Raw genomic sequence first — 18,768 nt, 5'->3', positions numbered from 1 at the left:
CTTTATTAAAGCTTTTGTATAGTTTTAATTTTGCATGTTTTTTTAATTTCTTGTTGGATGCCTTGAGTTCATTATTGAGAGAAAGGCCGGATACAAATTAATATATATACATAATGGAATAAAATTTGCAGTTTCATAGCTCTAAGCCCCAGCTTATTAAACTGCAGTGGGGACAAGAATCACAGTGCCAAAGGGGGCAGGGAGGAAATAATAAGACTTATATATCACGTCATAGGAGGCATTTCCAGATCTTTCTGTGTAATCCAATTTGCTTTTCCTATTGGTGCAAAGTAAATTTGGGTAGTTAAAGTAAACATGGTACCATCTTATGAAACAGGAAACAGTTGAGAAAAAACCCACATTTTTTACAATTGTATTATCCATACTGGACTGCAATTAGTATCAATAATATTTTCATTAAAGTTGCAAGGCTTTGTTTCTTTGTTAACATTAATATTCGAACATTAATTGCTTGATTACTCTTACAGAGCTACAGAACAAGTCACTACTGTCTGATTTCTAAAAGACTCAGCCAAAGTGCTTCCTTCTGCTTGAAAGCATAGACTTCCAGTGCCTCAAACTGTATGTAGAGGCACAATCACACACTAAGAACGACAGGTGAACAAATGTCTGTCTTATGCATTACAGATGCATTGATAAACTTGGTCACTTCTTGCGAAGATGGAGGATTGGGATGGAAGGGCAGTCAACATTCTTTCAGCATGCATGGGAATCCTATTCTCAGGGCCTGTTTGACACAATTTATTTTCTCAAGAAAGACCTGGTTGATTCTTTAACCCTCATCTAGCCAGTGCGATGTGCCTGCCCATCAGGCAGAGCAGCAAAGCATTTACCTACCAGTTCTGGATAGAAGGATAGCTTAGTAAGACTGAGAGAAAGATGAAGGTGAACAACAGGCAGTAAATCAAAGATGAAGAACTGAAAAGTTCATTGCTTTAGCTAACACTTTCTATTCCTTGCTCTCATCTCCTACCCCATTCCCTTGTCCCCCACCCCTTCTACACTATAGAACTCATAAGCGCTTTGACCATGACGTATCCCTAACCATGATGACTGAAGCTCAAAGGAACTGTTATCTCCGACATCTGAGGAAGGTTGCTTCAATTCCCAAACCTTACAATTGCTGCACCATCTCCACTTCACAATATTAGAGAAGTCCATTCTAGATAACACTGCATGGCATCCTTGCTTCATGACAGAAATGAGCAAATGCCAGGCGTTCTCCAGACTTTGAGACAGTCCAAGCAGGAGGTCAACCTGCTTTATGCACGCAAAGCATATCCTGTATCTTTGAAGTACAATACTTTTGATTCTGTTCCTTTAGTGAAAGTGAAATATAACGGAAAATATAGCCTGCGACAGACAGAATTACCACTAGAGGTTAAAAATACTTATTTTAGTTTTGAATGTTTATATAGAAGCACTATGGCAGGCATCCTCAAACCGCAGCCCTCCAACTGTTAGGGCCTCCAACCCCCAGAAGCTCTAGCCAGCTTGTTCAATGAACAGGAATTCTGAGAGTTGAAGGCCCATAGAGCTGTAGGGCCACAGTTTGAGGATGCCTGCACTATGGAATGTTAAATGACAAAAATGGTGGTGTTTTATGTCCGTGATTATGGAGTTCAACTCATTAATTTTTGTCAAAAATTTTATCTTTCAGTTTGAAAGTTTATACACACACAATGGTGTACAAGAGCAAGGAACTACTAGAATCGAAATAGTTAGTGGTGTCACTAGTGTTTATAATCTCATGATTTGGCATATAACCCTAATTGAATTCCATCCCCGAAATCCAGCAACACTTCTTATTGAAGTTCTCTCTCTTTCCCTCCCTCGATACCTAGCATAAAAGTAAAAAAGACATGCAACCCCCTGTGATATTGACTAACTTACAGAAGACATAAGAGCCTTTTTAGTCTTCCCAACAAAAGAAAAATGCTATGTTTAGGGGTTTCCTCCCATCCTCACAAAGACCAGCTTAAAAAGCTCTGATCAGAGGAGAGTGATCCATCCACTGCTATGACTAGATTCTTCCCCAATATAGTCAACAAAAAATAACAGTCCTTAAATCACACTAAATTGTATTTACCTGAAACTTTCTGTTAAAAGAAGAAAATAGCAACCAATGGGTTGCTATTTTTGCCCACCTTTGGCCAGAACATTTTAAGACAAACATTAGAATTTGATATTTAAAAGCAGGAGCTAACTATGATATTTACTTTGTAAATATAAGCCTGTGAAAAACCAGAGTCAGAATAGTGTGATGGTTTGAGTATTGAACTAGGATTCTCAGAGACCAAGGTTTGAATTTCCACTTCACCACAGAAACCCATTAGGGGAGTTTGGGCAAGTCATGTACTCTCAGTCCCATTGAAAGGCAATGACAATCCCCCCTTGAAGAAATCTGGCAAAAGAAGGTGTCTTGGATTTTTTTAAAGCAAGAGCCCTGTCTCCTCCTCACCAAATGCATATTAATATGTGCACAAAAGTAATGTAATATAAAATGGAGCACGAACTCAGCCAGGTCTGCAAAATGGCCTCTGAATTGTTACCTGCTTCACAACTCAGATGTGCATCTCAGTGTTTCATTTTGTTCAGCATAAAATTTATTCCACTGTGAGAAAAAGGTAAGAAATCCCATCATATTGGACATAGGTACACTTAATTAAATTCAATAGCAATGGCAACCAAGTGGGATTCAACATTCACAATAATTTCTGTTATGAATCAGAGAGCATATCCCACAACTAATGTTTCTACGAGCCACTGACATATCCTGTTTTTCAGAACCATTTACACCTACACACATGCACACACAGAGAGACTGAAATGTCTCTAGAGGAAGCAGTACTTGTTCTACGTAGCACATTTATCACAATCACAAAGCTGTGTGTATCGTTATAATTGCAGTTTGAAAGTGCATTGCATTAGGTTATATATAGTGGAGGTATAGGCATAAATCACTGGTAGTGTCCCTAACTCAAATACAAACATATATTCAGTTAAGTATGTACTTTTCATATCTTTTCACTTCAGCAAGTCCAACAAAAGCACTGCCATAACTCAACTGAAGTACAGGTGGATAAAAATACGTTTTTCATACAGCATTACAACTAGAAGTTGGCCTTGACTTTTCTGCTTCATTTGCCATACTGGACACTAGTGAAGCATACTGCTAGCTATTCAGTACGAAGACCTTTTTGACATCTTTAAAGGGTCTCTCACAAGTTAAAGGGATTCATTTCAACCTGGCCTCCAGAAAATATGCGCTTTTCTAACATCTACAATAGTGTAATAGCATCAGATAATATGTAGAAAAACAGTTCTCCAATGTAAATCTCGTTAAAATGTCTTGCAAGCTTGAAGATTTTCTCAAAGCTTCTGCATTTTAGTTCAATTACATACTAACGTGCTTTTTAATAACACTTATTACTTGCGCCAAGCCTCAGAGAATAGGTTACAAAATGAAGCGTTAGGATTAGGATGTGAAGAAACTCAATGATAAAATTACAGAATGCCAAAAGTGTCTTGTTATGTAAGGTCAGGGCAAACATATACCTGGAGGCTTTTAAGTCTGGTCTCTGCTTTATATCATCATAGAATGGGAGGAAAAGAATCAAACCCATGTGCCACTCACACAGATCTTAGCAGCTCGAACATTTCCAAATGCATTCTAAAATCAAGGTGAGAAATATATTATTATTGCTGAAATATTTTTCCTTTATAACTAACATCCACACTTGAAACTTTACTGGATTGTGGTCTGTCTTATCTCCAATGTGGACACTTCTGATGATCTGAGCAATAGAAGAAAGAATTGTTTTATTTAGATACAGCTGTGGATATGATGTGTGTAATTAACTCTTCAGTCAAAAAAATTCAGTGTGCATTTGATGATTTAAGTATACAACGGCATTCATTTTCTGAGTCAACTAAAAATAGTGATTTTAATTTATTCCTGCTGCCTTCAATAACTCACAACCATGTATTTTTAAATATTTCCAGCCTATAAAAATTACTAATTTTTGCCACTTGTGTTTATCTGCCTATAGACTTTGATTTGGATAAATTAAGCTCTCAAGTGTTCCTTTCTTTATGAAACTCTGCATGTTGTACACTTCAACACAAATAAATGACTTCTACCATTAGAGGTTTAAATAATGTAATGTATTTCATGCTCAGCCTGAAGCGGGATTCCAATGAAGTTGCTAATGCACGTAATGATTAAGTGTAACTCAAATACTAACTGTGTTGTTGAAAACATGACAGGCAATAATTTGGTCTATTATATTCTGCCATTTAATTGCCTAGTACAGACATTCTCTGACACGTTATGAAGCAATGATTTACAATTATTCAAGCTGCAAAGGTCAGAAAGTGACATTATAATCATCTACACAGAGATCCTTCTAATGCACAAAAAATAGGTAATACTACACAAAAAATAGTTTCACTTAAGTTTCAACTTTCTATTTAAAGATTCATCTAGCTATAGAACAAACAGCTCAATTGCAGATTCACTAAGACACGTGTAAAATGAAAAGTACACCATCTTCCTTTTATCCTAATGAAAGATTTAAGAATGGATTTTCTTTGTTCTCAGCGCCCATAGTAAGCATCAAGAGTCTTTAAGTTAATGTTTTGTTGAAATTACTACTCATGTTCAAATAATTGTTTTTAAAAAGTACATTTAATTGTTTTATGAAACAAAATGGATCCTTGTTGGGGAGAAAAAAAGAGCAATATGGACACCTTTGGTTTGCAAATATTTGTAGATTCCAACTTTTCTTCAAAAGATCTTTAAGCCATGAAAACAACCCACTACCTTCAAGAACCTTATTTTAAAATTATGTCCTTCAATTTATTTCACATATATTATTAAAAATGAGTATGATTCTTTGAAATAATAACTTCCTATTATAGAATGTGCATTGATCAATGTGCTAGCAATATAGCCAGCCTCCAACTTCAAATGAAGTTTCAAAGTAATTCCCTGAATACTGTGTGGGATAAAACAGACATACACAAACACAGAAGAAAATCTAAAGAAGGGAAATGTGTACAGTATATGACATTTTGAAAATTCTCCAGAGGTGATATTTTAACAGAAAGATATGAAGGTATTGCAAAAAAAGCATAAAAATAACATATAGACTAAGTTTCAATGATTATCATTTCTGGACACATAAAAATTTTCTCACACCTAATTCCTCCTACAGTAATTTGTTTTTATGTATTTGTTTATTTATTTATACATGACATTGCAAGCAGAGAAATAGGAAAGGGAGGTAAATTACTCTAGTTGTTAAGTTTATCTCTGTATATTCCATACCCAAAGCAAAGTCATGGCAAAACTAGATGAATTTTTAAATTATAAGTTGCCCATAAATTCTGCTTAAAATCTGAAGTGCTGAACAATTCATTTTTCATGTACCTGAGGCATAAAATCTCAAAACTGCAGGCTAAGCCTTTTCCGTGCATTCCTCTGTGCAGGTTTTTAAAACAGAACTAAATGCTGGGAAACCAGTTAGATTTGCTAATCGTAGTGTTGTGAACAACTTCATAGCCCGGCTTCTGAAAATTAAATTTAAATAGGTAGCAGTTGGGTACTCACTGAAAACAGATCCCTTCTAAAATAAGGGATGCATTTCCCATTCGTGAACATAATGCAAAGAAAGACAATCACCACACATCTGCCGATAAGGAAATGAGTAGCAGACGGTTTATTTCAAATGCTGAAAGATTAGTAGCTTCCAATTTCTATGGCAGAGTATTTCTACTGTGCAGCTGGAAAAAATTAAACTGAGATTTGAAACAATAAAAAGAACATGCAAAAACACCGCTGCCTTTCACCCCCTCATCCTACGTTGACTACACAACACAAAAGATAAAGTACATAAAATCTTGTGTTCATTTTTACCACTTAAATTCGCATTAATTTACAGAGGCGTTTTACTTTCAAGTTCATAACAAAACTGTACTCCAGATCAATCAAATAATATCCTGTATCCAAGCCTTGCACTGACATTTCGCCTTTAAAAAAATATCCAAACAGGTTGTGTGGCAAATGGAAAACCAATTTAACCTTCTATCTAGTGAAAAAGTGCACTGTTGGAAATCTAAAAGTCACAGGACAGTATCTTAACTACTCAAGAAAAGAAAACATAGTGCAGAACCTTCTGTTTGTGACAAAATTACCAAGTTAATGGTCCTGAAAGATCAGTTCACCTTTTAAAACATGATTTTTTAAAAAGGTAAATTTATAGCAATTAAAGCTAATGAAGAAATGCCGCATGGGCTGCTTATGTTCAGGAACTAATAGGTCCACTGAGCATTTCTAAGATTATTTAGCTATCAATGATAATGAATTGACATTGTCAGTGGTGTTAATGTACCAACGCTCCAATTCCCATTAATCTGAGGGCCAATCCTAGCAATTTTGTGTTTCCACAGTGTCTCCCCCCCCCCCCCCCCGGCCCAAATATAGTGGCTTATTTGTTGGTTAATGACAGAAACACAGGATACATAGCAGTAACACAGTAGAAAAAGAGAAAATTCCCTTTCTCCCCACTCTCTCCTTCACACCCACACATACACACAATTCACATTGAAATATTCTTTATTGGTAAACAGTTCCAAGTGCTTTGAACAATCTATGTCCACTTGAGGTTTGTCAGAATATATGAAGATGTGAAGATCCTTGCATAGCTCTCTTTGGTTGGGTAGTTTCCATATAACGTATCTACATATTAACATAATAATTTATTATTATATTCTTTGTTTCTAAGAAGCCTTTGACTGTAAAAGGCACGCTAATTTCAGTACTACCAACAGAAAACAGCTCTCTCTACACACATCCATATACATATATATATAGCACCCACGATTTTAGAGATGTTTATATGGGAGGAGTGTTTCTTAGAATTGAGAAAATACAGTATTATATAATGTGCACAAAAATAGGAAGAACATGGCACTCATGTAGAGTGTGAAAAGTCACATATTTAAGTATGCAGTAACTGTTAAGGTAATGAAATCAATACCTTCTAAAGTATAAGCAAACTTTTTGCTCCTGCCAATTATCAGAACATGCTAACTGTAAATATTACATTTACAACCAAAAAGACTGTATAAATTTGGCTCTGTCACTCTCATGCAAGCTACATTAGAGTACTCCAAGCCAAGCCTAAGTTTCTCAGAGAAGTCTGAAAATCACCAGTTAGCACTTTCAATAAAAAGTTTTTATAAAGTTAAGAAAGGCTTATGCCAAAACTTTTTTAAAGGCTGCTACCAAAATGTAACAGTTACTCAATAGTGTTTTCTGTTAATGGCCTAGCAAATAGTACTCTGTTATTTTACAGTGGAAAACTTTCATAAACCACTTCCACTCTTTTTCAAAGTTGTATGGCCACCAATTCTCTGGTTTCCCTTCCGATGATTTCGTCTTACCAGTCTAACATAAACATCACATGTACAACTGAAAACTTTCTAATTTATTTTTCAAACACGACACTCATTTTGCTCTGTAAAGGAGTTAATTGCAACCTTTGACAAAGCAAGACAAGTTGAAACACATCTCTAGCTATCTACCTTACCATCCCGATGCACATTACATTTATCCAACTGTTAGATTCTAAGTGATCCAGTGCTGTACTATGTGCTAACCACCAGGCCTTCACAGCAATTTAATCTGTTTTGAAGAAAGCGTTTTTATGTGATGCATATATTAGCTAATTCTTTTAGCATAATAACATTAAAATACACTCTTAATAGAAGCACAGTACTAAAACCCATCTCTGAATGTACTGTGATGTACCATATATGCCGTGGCATTTTAAAACCTTTTAAACATTTCTGCTAAATTAATTAGCTTTGCATTAAAGAGTCTCAGAGTCTTCCTATTAAATGCAATACATTTGAAGGACAATTAAACATTACAAATGGCCCTTTTGACAAAAAAAAAACCGTTAGGAAAGAAAGGAAAACAGAGAGTTTTCTAAGGTAAAACCAGATATGTAAGATGCCTCTGTTTTTTTCAAGTTTATCTGTTGTGTATGGCAGTATATTAAATCCTTCCAAGTTTCTTCTCTTGGCTCTCCTGCAGTACAGATGTCTTACGGGAGTCCATAATTTGTTCACTGAGCTAGAACTACAACAAGGTATAGCACAAATACATGTATGGGAACATATACACAAAACGCACTCCAAATTAAAGTCTGTATTATTATTATTTTATAAAAGGGAATTTACAGTTCTCCCTGGCAATGTGAATGAGCATCCTATAATTTAGTCAATTTACAGATTACAGGTTCAAATTGACCTTGTAGCCCATAAAATTGCTCATCTGCAGCACCGGATTAGAAGCAGGAGAAGAATGTCATAACTGTATTTAAGGAATTTACCATAACAATGGGAAGGAGGATATGCATGCATAATTTTAGCCTCTCTTCCTCACATCCCCGTTTTGAATGCTGAAACAATGCATCGCCTGTACTCCTCTCCCGTTAACCAAGGGAGGAACTGTTTCAATTTACTCACCCACAGACGTGACACTTGTATTCCCTCATCCCAAGGTGCCTCTTGACATGGTTTCTGGCATCTCCTAGCTGAGCTGTTGCAAAGTGGCAAATCTTGCACTTGAACGGCTTTGATCCTAAGTAAAATTTAGCATAAAGATAAGGAGTTGAATTAGAATATTATATTACCCTTGGATAAAGAAATCACAGTTTGTGGGGGAAATAAAAGGTGGGTGTGGAAACCACTATCCCATATTTAACCTGTTTAAGAATCTTGTCTAGCCCCAAATAGAAAAGAAATAAAAATCTACTGCATACATTCATAACTCCAGGGATACTGTTAGGGTATGTGCCACATAATTTCTCATTAAAGATACTTTCCCAAAGTTCAAACGCAAAAGTTATTCAGTGAGAATTAAGCGGGTTTTCATTAATGAGCACTCACTTATTATAGAAACAGTATTGATAATTAGAAGATGAGACACTAGGGGAACTTTCAAATGAGGCCACAGAACTTACTCCACAGATTTGCCCATTATAACATTGTTGGGACTTGGGATATAACCCAGGAGCCTGCTCTGGTTCACTTCAATGGGACTCATATTGTAAAAGTTTCTACTTAACTCTGTAAAGTTTCAGTCTCCCTTTCAAGTTGTAAGTGTTAGGGTGAAACTATTCCTCTGTTTTTGCTCAGAGTAGTCTTTGACCATAAGACCACAAACACAGAGCTTGCTTTCAGTGGCTGAGATTCAATACTAAGCTAACATACTTTGACTAGTATAATAAGATTATTCCCTCTGTTCTCCCCTAATGTTCTCTGTGTCACCCATCAATTTGCTCCAGAAGATTCTAGACCACACTGTGGAAATGTAGGAAATCAGGCCCCTTCCACCAGTGGGACTAATTCTATCCACAGAAAAAAGAAAAGTCTAAGAATCTAAAGTTTTGTCATTTGCAAAAGCGTTCAGTAGCATATATACTATTTAATTCATTCATTCATTAATGTGTGTGCTGCCTTTCCCCCAACACAGTACCCCAAGTAGCTTACAAGTTAAAATCAAATACCGTTGGAACACTGGAAAAATATAGTATGTTAATAGTAAATTAATATTTTAACATGCTTGTATATTTAGTTGCTTTTAAACATACTATATTTTAAGGTATGCAAATTGGCAGTTAGATACTATCTGTACTTCTGTAAAGACTACAATGCATCTAAACTGTAAAATAAATGTAATTTGATACCACTTCAATGCTATGGAATCACTGGAGTTGTACTTTGGTGAAACATCTGCACTTTTGAAAGAGATTGCTAAAGACCTTATGAAACTGTAACTCTCATAATTCCATAAGATTAGGCAATGGCAGTTAAAGTGGTGTTAAACTACATTAATTCCACATACTACAAATCCCAGGATTCTACAGAATAACATTGAGCTATGGCAGTTAAGGAGGTGTAAAACTCCATTAATTCTACAGTGTAGATGCAACCTGCATTTCATGTCCTAAGTCCCACAAGGTCGTACGGACAAGTTATTCCTCTGGATAAAAATTAACACAGAAAAAGCTGGCAACACTAATTCTAAACCCACAGGATTCTTGGTGTATCCAGAATTTCCTGAATAAGGCCATTATATTTTTTTAATCATGGCTATTGTCATGTCTGTATGTGTACAGTTTAATGTGCAACACTGGAGAATATTCTGCATAGAAAAGATAGCTCCTGCCTATATTCCATGGTAAGATAGCATGTGGGACTATGCCAAGTGATAGAATTATACCTCACATGTTGTTTCTTTTAATCGGTGTGAGCAATATATTTGAAAAATTACTTATTTTTCCCTGTGCTCTTCTGTCTGATAAGAAAACATGTTAGAACTGATATTTCAGGTCTGTCTCTTTCGTACAAGGGGGTGGGAGGGGGAGAACCATACAGAAAGAATGATTCATGATCTTTCTGTTGCAATGACAAGCAGTGTATGAATATACACTGAATAAAATATTACACCTTTATGACTGTTTTATGGCTGGGAATTTATGATTATTCTGAAAACTAGAAGTATTGACATTTTGGCTATTATTTATTTCAAGAACAAACTTTAACTGCCTAGAACAGACCAAAGAATTATAGGATTCCTTCCCCCACTGATGCTTACACGCAGAGAGAGAGGGAGAGAAGGAGAAAGCATTTTCCTCTTTGGGAATATAATCAGGACAAGAAAAAAATGAAATTCCACGTTGTAACCAAAGATGGCTTTCCGGTCACATTGAGCCAATTATATCATCACAAATGTGCAGTCATTAGACCAGGCAGGCGTCAGTTCTGGGATACTTAAGTTGCAGCGCATCATTTTAAACTATCCTATGACCCTTTCCAACTTTTATAAGACCAGCAGATCTCTATACCTATAAATCTCAGAATTGCAGTTAAGAGTAAGTGCAATATGCTTGCAGATACTTCATATTATGTTTGGGATATGTTTTGTGAAGAACTTCTTCCAATATAGTTAAGCATAATATGAAATATGGGATCTTTAATAAATATACATAAAAGAGCTCGGATAAGAAAAATGTTGCAGTACATCATACTTGATCAATGAACCTTTTTGCTGTGCCCTTGAACGTAGAACTTCTTCAACGAAGACTTTGTTTAAATTGAGGATCTCAGTAAAAAAAAAATTTAGAGTCTTAAATTTCAATTTAATTCCCAAAAGCTGACGAAAAATGAAGCATTTAATTTTAATCTTCCAACCGAAATAAAAAAGTCAACAGTACTAAGCACAGGCAGACAAGGTTGAATATTTCACAGTTCAATGACAATGAAGCCAGATTTCTTAATACTTCTATTTCAACTGTTAGAAGTAGATGTAAAATATATTTAGCACCTGAATGGTTATATCTAGTCAGCTTTATATGCTTAAATGTCAAAAGCAGGTTGAGACTGCAGCTAACAGCAATCACATTCTATCAATCAAACTGGAAAATTCCAGTTTATTTAAATTATCCTGATAAAACTGAATTAACCATTAATTTGGTGGCATCCCATATCAACATGGCATTCTATAAAGGGACCTATGAAAATAAAATAAATTTGAGTAAAGCCAATCTACCTTCACATTAAATATTAAGTGTTGAAGTTGACATTCTGATTCACCAGTTTAAAGACTAATGATTCAATATAGAACGCCAAGACTATGAACGTCTATGGCAAGGCATTGTATTTGTTCTTGTATGCCTTCAAATTGTTTCCGACTTATGGTGACTCTAAGGCAAACCAATTACTAAGTTTTGGCAAGATTTATTCAGAGTGGAGTTTACTTTTGCCTTCCTCTGAGAACTGGGAGAGTGTGATTTATCCATGGTCACCCAGTGGGTTTCATGGCCAAGCAGGGATTCAAAACCTGGCCTCTCAAATCGTAGTCTCCACTCTCATACTTGTATTTCCACTGTCTATTTCTATTTACTTCCATAAAAGTTAAACTATTGTGCATATTCAGCCCAATATTCTTTTACTTTTTTCACCAACAGGCTGCACAGTAAACTCGTTTCTCCATGGTCCCTATTAATTAAGGTGGATCTGTAATTGGCTAAGCGAACGAACCCAAAGGGTGCTCACCAATGCGTCGTCTTCATCTTGGAAAGAAGTCACGAGTGGAGTGCCGCAGGATTCCGTCCTGGGCCCGGTTCTGTTTAACATCTTTATTAATGACTTAGATGAAGGGTTAGAAGGCACGATCATCAAGTTTGCAGATGACACCAAACTGGGAGGGATAGCCAACACTCCAGAAGACAGGAGCAGAATTCAAAATGATCTTGACAGACTAGAGAGATGGGCCAAAACTAACAAAATGAAGTTCAACAGGGACAAATGCAAGATACTTCACTTCGGCAGAAAAAATGGAATGCAAAGATACAGAATGGGGGACGCCTGGCTAGACAGCAGTACATGTGAAAAAGATCTTGGAGTCCTTGTGGACAACAAGTTAAACATGAGCCAACAATGTGATGCTGCTGCTAAGAAAGCCAACGGGATTTTGGCCTGTATCAATAGGGGCATAGTATCTAGATCCAGGGAAGTCATGCTACCCCTCTATTCTGCCTTGGTCAGACCACACCTGGAATACTGTGTCCAATTCTGGGCACTGCAGTTGAACGGAGATGTTGACAAACTGGAAAGCGTCCAGAGGAGGGCAACTAAAATGATCAAAGGTCTGGTGAACAAGCCCTATGAGGAGTGGCTTAAAGAGCTAGGTATGTTTAGCCTGCAGAAGAGAAGGCTGAGAGGAGACATGATAGCCATGTACAAATATGTGAGGGGAAGTCATAGGAAGGAGGGAGCAAGCTTGTTTTCTGCGGCCCTGCAGACTAGGACGCAGAACAATGGCTTCAAACTACAGGAAAGGAGATTCCACTTGAACATCAGGAAGAACTTCCTCACTGTGAGAGCTGTTCGGCAGTGGAAGTCTCTGCCCCGGACTGTGGTGGAAGCTCCTTCTTTGGAGGTTTTTAAACAGAGGCTGGATGGCCATCTGTCGGGGGTGCTTTGAATGTGATTTCCTGCTTCTTGGCAGGGGGTTGGTCTGGATGGCCCATGAGGTCTCTTCCAACAAACTTTTACGACATAAGAAGTAATACCTGTATCTTTGCTTTTATGCAGCAGCAAATAAATTGTTCGTTCATTTCTTATATGCTGACTGGGATCTTAACATTTCCAAAATATGCTCTATATAACAAAAATTATTTTAGCAAAGGCTCACCTTGATAAGCAGCTTGTCACTTTAGAAACTAGGGGGAAGTATGACACAGATTTGAGCTAAGGCAGAAAGTGAACTGCTCGCATGGACCAAGCTACTTTGAAATAATATAAACCACTTGTATGAACATTGCCATTACATGCATTCAAAAATCCTAAACAATGTATTTCTTTTCAGCATTTCTCAACCCCTCATCTATGTCTAGTCATCTGCAATCTCTTCTTTAGCAGGCTCTTAAACTCATTTCTCATTATCTTATTTACACTACAAGCCCCTTGCAATAATCACTTGGCTCTTTGGCTTATACAACACAAACAAGATAACTAATACTTGCTACATTGTATAATCATATCTATGCTTAACATTCCTCTCAATGGCATTCCCTGCTTAAAGCCAGTAAAAAACTGAATCCCACCAGGTACAAACTGTAACATCTTTATTGATATAGGTAAATGTAAAGGTTTCCCCTTAACATTAAGTCTATTCGAGTCCAACTCTGGGGAGTGGTGCTCATCTCCATTTCTAAGTCGAAGCGCCAGCGTTGTCCATAGACACCTCCAAGGTCATGTGAGTGGCATGATTGCATGGAGCACTGTTACCTTCCCGCCGAAGCAGTACCTATTGTTTTACCTACATTTGCATGTTTTCGAACTACTGGGTTGGCAGAAGCTGGGGCTAACAAAGGGAGCTCACCCCATCCCGTGAATTTGAACCACCAACCTTCTGGTCAGCAAGTTCTGCAACTTAGCAGTTTAACTCATTGCGCCACCATGGCTAGAGTACTAAATTCCACTTCCATACTGTTCTAAAGGAAATGAGGACCAGTTTTGACTTTTTCCTGATTAATATTCAGTTTGTTATCCAAAGCTTTAAGAAAGAGGTGTGCAAACACCCTGTTTCCATTTCACTTCAAGACTCTCTTTTTCATTTATATAAATACATTTGCACTTCTTGGAAACACTCACTTAGCTTCTAGGATCAGAAATGTAAGCAACTGACTTGAGGCACTAAATTGCAATGGTGACACGATGAAGGAGTGGCCAATTAATTCATAGAAACTCCCATCTTAGTTTTAAGGTTTTCCTGTGAAATAAGAAACTTTTCTCAACCCTTATCCATAGCATAAAGGGGCATGAAAAGTCCAATGAATACACATATTCACAATAAAAAACTTGGATGCTATCACTCCAGTTCAGACTGTATCATTGTGTGCCATCAAATCATTTCTGACTTATGGCAATCCTAAGGCAAACCTATTGCAGCGTTTTCTTGGCAAGATTTGTTCAGAGGAGGCATTTGTTTTTCTCTGAAGCTGAAGTATGTAATTTGCCCAAAGTCAACTGGTGAGTTTCCATAGCTGAATAAGGATTTGAACCTATGTGTCCAGAATTGTAGTCCAACATTTAAAGTACTATACCACATTGCCACTCCCAAAGAGAGGGGGGTATTCACATTTTACATAAATCTAGATATTCTGTTTTGATATATATGTGTGTGTGTGTGTGTGTGTGTGTGTGTGTGTGTGTGTATATGAGAGACAATATGTAATTGTTTCCCAAACTAGTGCATATTCATGAGTTTTCAGACAACAAGTCCAGCTGTTCCAGATAACAGAACCAGAGACAAAGAATCATGGGAACTAGAGTCAAAAACATTTGGACAGCACTGGCTTAGAAAAGAAATAGAAGCCAAAAGGGATTTCTTTTTGAAGTGGACTCCTTTCAAATAAACTTAGCAACACAGGAACTATCTCCCTCTAGCAAGATCCCATGACATTTGAATAGTTTAATTAATAGAATTATGTGGGCCAATTTCATGGATGCTACCCACCAGGCGATTGACTTGTCCATATAGTCTGATATATAGATGTTATCATCAAGTGAAATTTCAGTACTAGATCAGTTCCCATCCACTGAGCTTAACACAAGAGTTCCTATATAAAAGGAGACTGAAATTTGAAAGTCAAATTCCAACTCAGTGGTTGTTCTATAAACTACAAAACAGAGTAAATAAAAGGTAGGGAAAGCCTCTATAAGCAATTTCTTCCCCTCATTCTAAACTGTTTCTTATACAGCTCTAGTTCTAAGCCGCCAATAGAACATGATCAATTTTTAAATAAGCATTTAAATCCAAATGCCACTTATAATTTGGCATCCTGGATTCTTAACTCAACATTTTCTTTCTCTTTTCTGGAAAGATTTTTTTTCCCCTCAAAACGTCCCTACCGTATGGTAACATTGAAATATAATCATGTTCTGGGGAAAATTATCATTTTACAAAATGTGCTTAAGATATTGAAATGAGTAGGTTTTGTTGATCATTCAGAAAATGTCTTCTTCACAAGGGATTTCCTGGCACCACATAGTCTTGTCGATTACCTTAAAACAACTTGGATGTAAAAACTGTAGATTAAGCAGACAAATATTTAAGCAGAGATTTTCATCAGACTAGTATCTCTACCCAGAACTGCCTAAACCCATTTGTGGCTCCTGAAAAATTCACTAACAGGTAAGCACAGTACAAAAATAGGAGACTATGTTTTCAGCATTCTGAATGTTATTTAAACATAAAGGACCTGTTTACATTGGGAGATGAAAAGCCTTCCATCTCTAATATTTATTTTCCTTTTTTATATATACTACCTCATTTTCACTTCTCAATGTGTGATAGACTTGCTTGCTATGCAAACTGGGAGATGACCTCTCTGAAACTATTTGAGAAATCTGGAATGAGTGCAAGGAAAACTTTTATTTTCTGCAATCTCGATCCACTATAACCAGAAGTGAGCCCACTTGGAAGAGAAAATATAAAGATATGTGAAAGAATAAGACAGCAATCCTATGCCCTGAGGTTAAATCCCACTGGGCTCAGTGGAACTTACTTATGAGGAAATATATGTGTAATTGCACTGTAAATCTATGAACATAATTCAATATCATGCCAATATATCAACATTTGGAATATTCATGCAGAAGAAATTGGTAATTATTCATACTGGTTTTCTCTATACTTGGGGCTCTTTGGAGTCTCAGTCTTGGTAACCAAAATCATTTTATTCTAGAACTAGTTTTGTTGTGAAGAGGTTAGGAAAACACATTACATAAAACATTCAGTACATTTAAAAAATGAAGAAAAGAAACTAAGGAATCGGAAGAGTACAAACCTCTTCCAGTTAACTATTAACACAAAAAATCAGTCTTACTGTTTTATGTGCATAAGCAAAATCATCAGAAAAGCAATTAGTTTTAAGGTGCAGCAGCAAAGAATAGATTAAAACCTCTTCCACAACTCTTCCCAAAAAGATGACTTGCAGAATGAAATGGCAGATGCATGTTTTCACCCTGCCCCATGCCACCAAAGGTACTTTGATGGTGCATTCACATTTAATGTAAAGCAGAATGAAAATATGTTTGGTGATAAGACACATCCAAGATGTTGAAAAGTGTGCTAACTTTTACTAAATGTTACAATCAATGATGTAACTTATGTAAGTAGGGTTGCTTTGTCATATATTGATAGTTACCTCACTTCCACATCCACATTAACTTGATTTTAAATGCAATTAATACATATAGTCAAGAAAGACTAATGGACTACATTCTGCACTTAACCTGGTGGACATTTTCAAATGGCACAAGTGACCAGTGCAAACCTATTTTGCATTGTAAACGACTAAATAAATCTTAATGGATTAAGAATGATCAGCTATCAACACACAAGGGAAATTAAGTGCTGAAATGCCTACATTGATTATTTTAAATTATTAGCCTTACTCTGTTCTTGAATTTGTATGCTTTTAGTGAGCTTTAACACATTTACAAGACTTATTGACTATAATTACAAGAGAATTCAAGTAATGGACACATCAATTATAAGCAACATGTCTTGACCAGACAGTTGCATAAAGAATTCTAAAGAGAGCTCCATTAGCATCTTCCCTGTAGTTTTATTCCATTTTATCTGCCTTAAGAGGGCATATTAAGGGTTTATAAACGCTGTTCAGACCATGTGAGCATGTCTGTGCCTCCTAGATCCTCCTTACCAGATCTCAAATCAAAATATGTGCTAAAACATTATGCATAAATATAATATGGACATGCTGTTATGCAATGGAATATCGAAGTTTGGGATTTCAAAGGTTCATAAGAATTAATTCTTTTGTTATGGTAAGACACCGGAACATGCTTAACAGCAATGACACTTCTCCCCAACTGACTCCTAAGCACATTGCTTGGTCTATGCTTTGCCTTATTCTAAGGAAGCAAAAAACTATTTCAAGTTTACACCAAGAATATGTTCATAACATTTTGCATCTCTTACCTCTTCCTTTCCTTTCTAGTAACTATGCACTAAGTTTCAACTACTGCATGAATTTAAACCATAACTTCTATAATAAGCCATTATTTAAAAGTACAGTAAAATAAACCTTACAGTTTTAATGAAAATATGTTCATTGAAATGTGAATTTATTATTCAAATCCACTCATAAATTCAACCAGAGAGACACCACTTGTCTAAGCAGAGCTCAGTGATTTAGAAAAGCTGTCTATTTAAAATAAAGAATGTATGGCAGGTTTATAGAAACATAGCAGTGAATTTTTACATAAATTTAGAACTGCAGCTTACGCATTTTCGACAAAAGTGTTGTTTTAAATTTTTCCACTTAATATAAAACATAAAAAGAGAATGGAAAATGTGGCACAGCAAGGTCTAAATCACCATGCCCAACCTCTTCAGGTACAGTGTTGTTTCTACCGTTGCCACGTAAAATAATCGGTTACAAGTTGAATGATATTCAAGTGTAGTTGTTTTCTAAAATCAGCATTCTTTGTATCAAATATTCGCCATTCAGCCATTAAACGTGAATGTTGATCCTTCAGTTCAGAAAAGATAACCTAATGAAGACCTTAGCATTCTGTCAGATTTGTGATATATGGTACATGTTAAGCATTTCTTATCTGAAATGCTTGGGATCAGCAATATTTTGGATATTTTGGAATACATGTGGGATATCTTGGAGATGGTCCCCAGGTCTGAATATGAAAGTTATTGATGTTTCAATGACACAATTAATTAATGTCAATAACACAATGAGATATCCTGGAGGTGGGACCAGTCTAAGCATGTTTCATTTATACCTTATACACATACCCTGGAGGTAGTTTCATACAATATTTTAAATAATTTTGTGCTTGTTCGATGAACTGTCAGAAAGCAAAGGTGTCACTTTCCCAGCCACCCATTTGGACAATTTTAGAATATTCTGGATTTTAAAATTCCAGATAAGTAATGCTCAATCTGTACCAGACTATCAAGAATCTGGACAGGTCACTGGGCTAGCAGATGTAATATTAATCAAATGTCATCAGATTTCACACTTCAGAGTTGAATTATTACTCAATTCCAAATGTATCGTATACATGCTGACAGAATATTGTAGCCAAAACAGGACATGGTAAACAAAAGAAAGATTATTT

General features: G+C 36.2%; 1 protein-coding gene across 1 annotated transcript in view; it reads right to left on the bottom strand.

Annotated features, from left to right (window-relative positions):
- Positions 1 to 18,768, bottom strand: part of znf407 (zinc finger protein 407) — a 394,840-nt gene that overhangs the window by 343,992 nt on the left and 32,080 nt on the right. The window contains exon 3 of the mRNA XM_062980599.1: positions 8,560 to 8,674. Within this exon, the coding sequence (XP_062836669.1) occupies positions 8,560 to 8,674 (115 nt within the window). The remainder of the gene's footprint in view (positions 1 to 8,559; positions 8,675 to 18,768) is intronic.

The sequence above is a fragment of the Anolis carolinensis genome, chromosome 4, assembly GCF_035594765.1.
Source record: "Anolis carolinensis isolate JA03-04 chromosome 4, rAnoCar3.1.pri, whole genome shotgun sequence".
In the NCBI taxonomy this organism is placed as follows: domain Eukaryota; kingdom Metazoa; phylum Chordata; class Lepidosauria; order Squamata; family Dactyloidae; genus Anolis; species Anolis carolinensis.
Note: the sequence above shows the minus strand (reverse complement) of the source record. Positions and strands in the feature narration are given on the sequence as shown.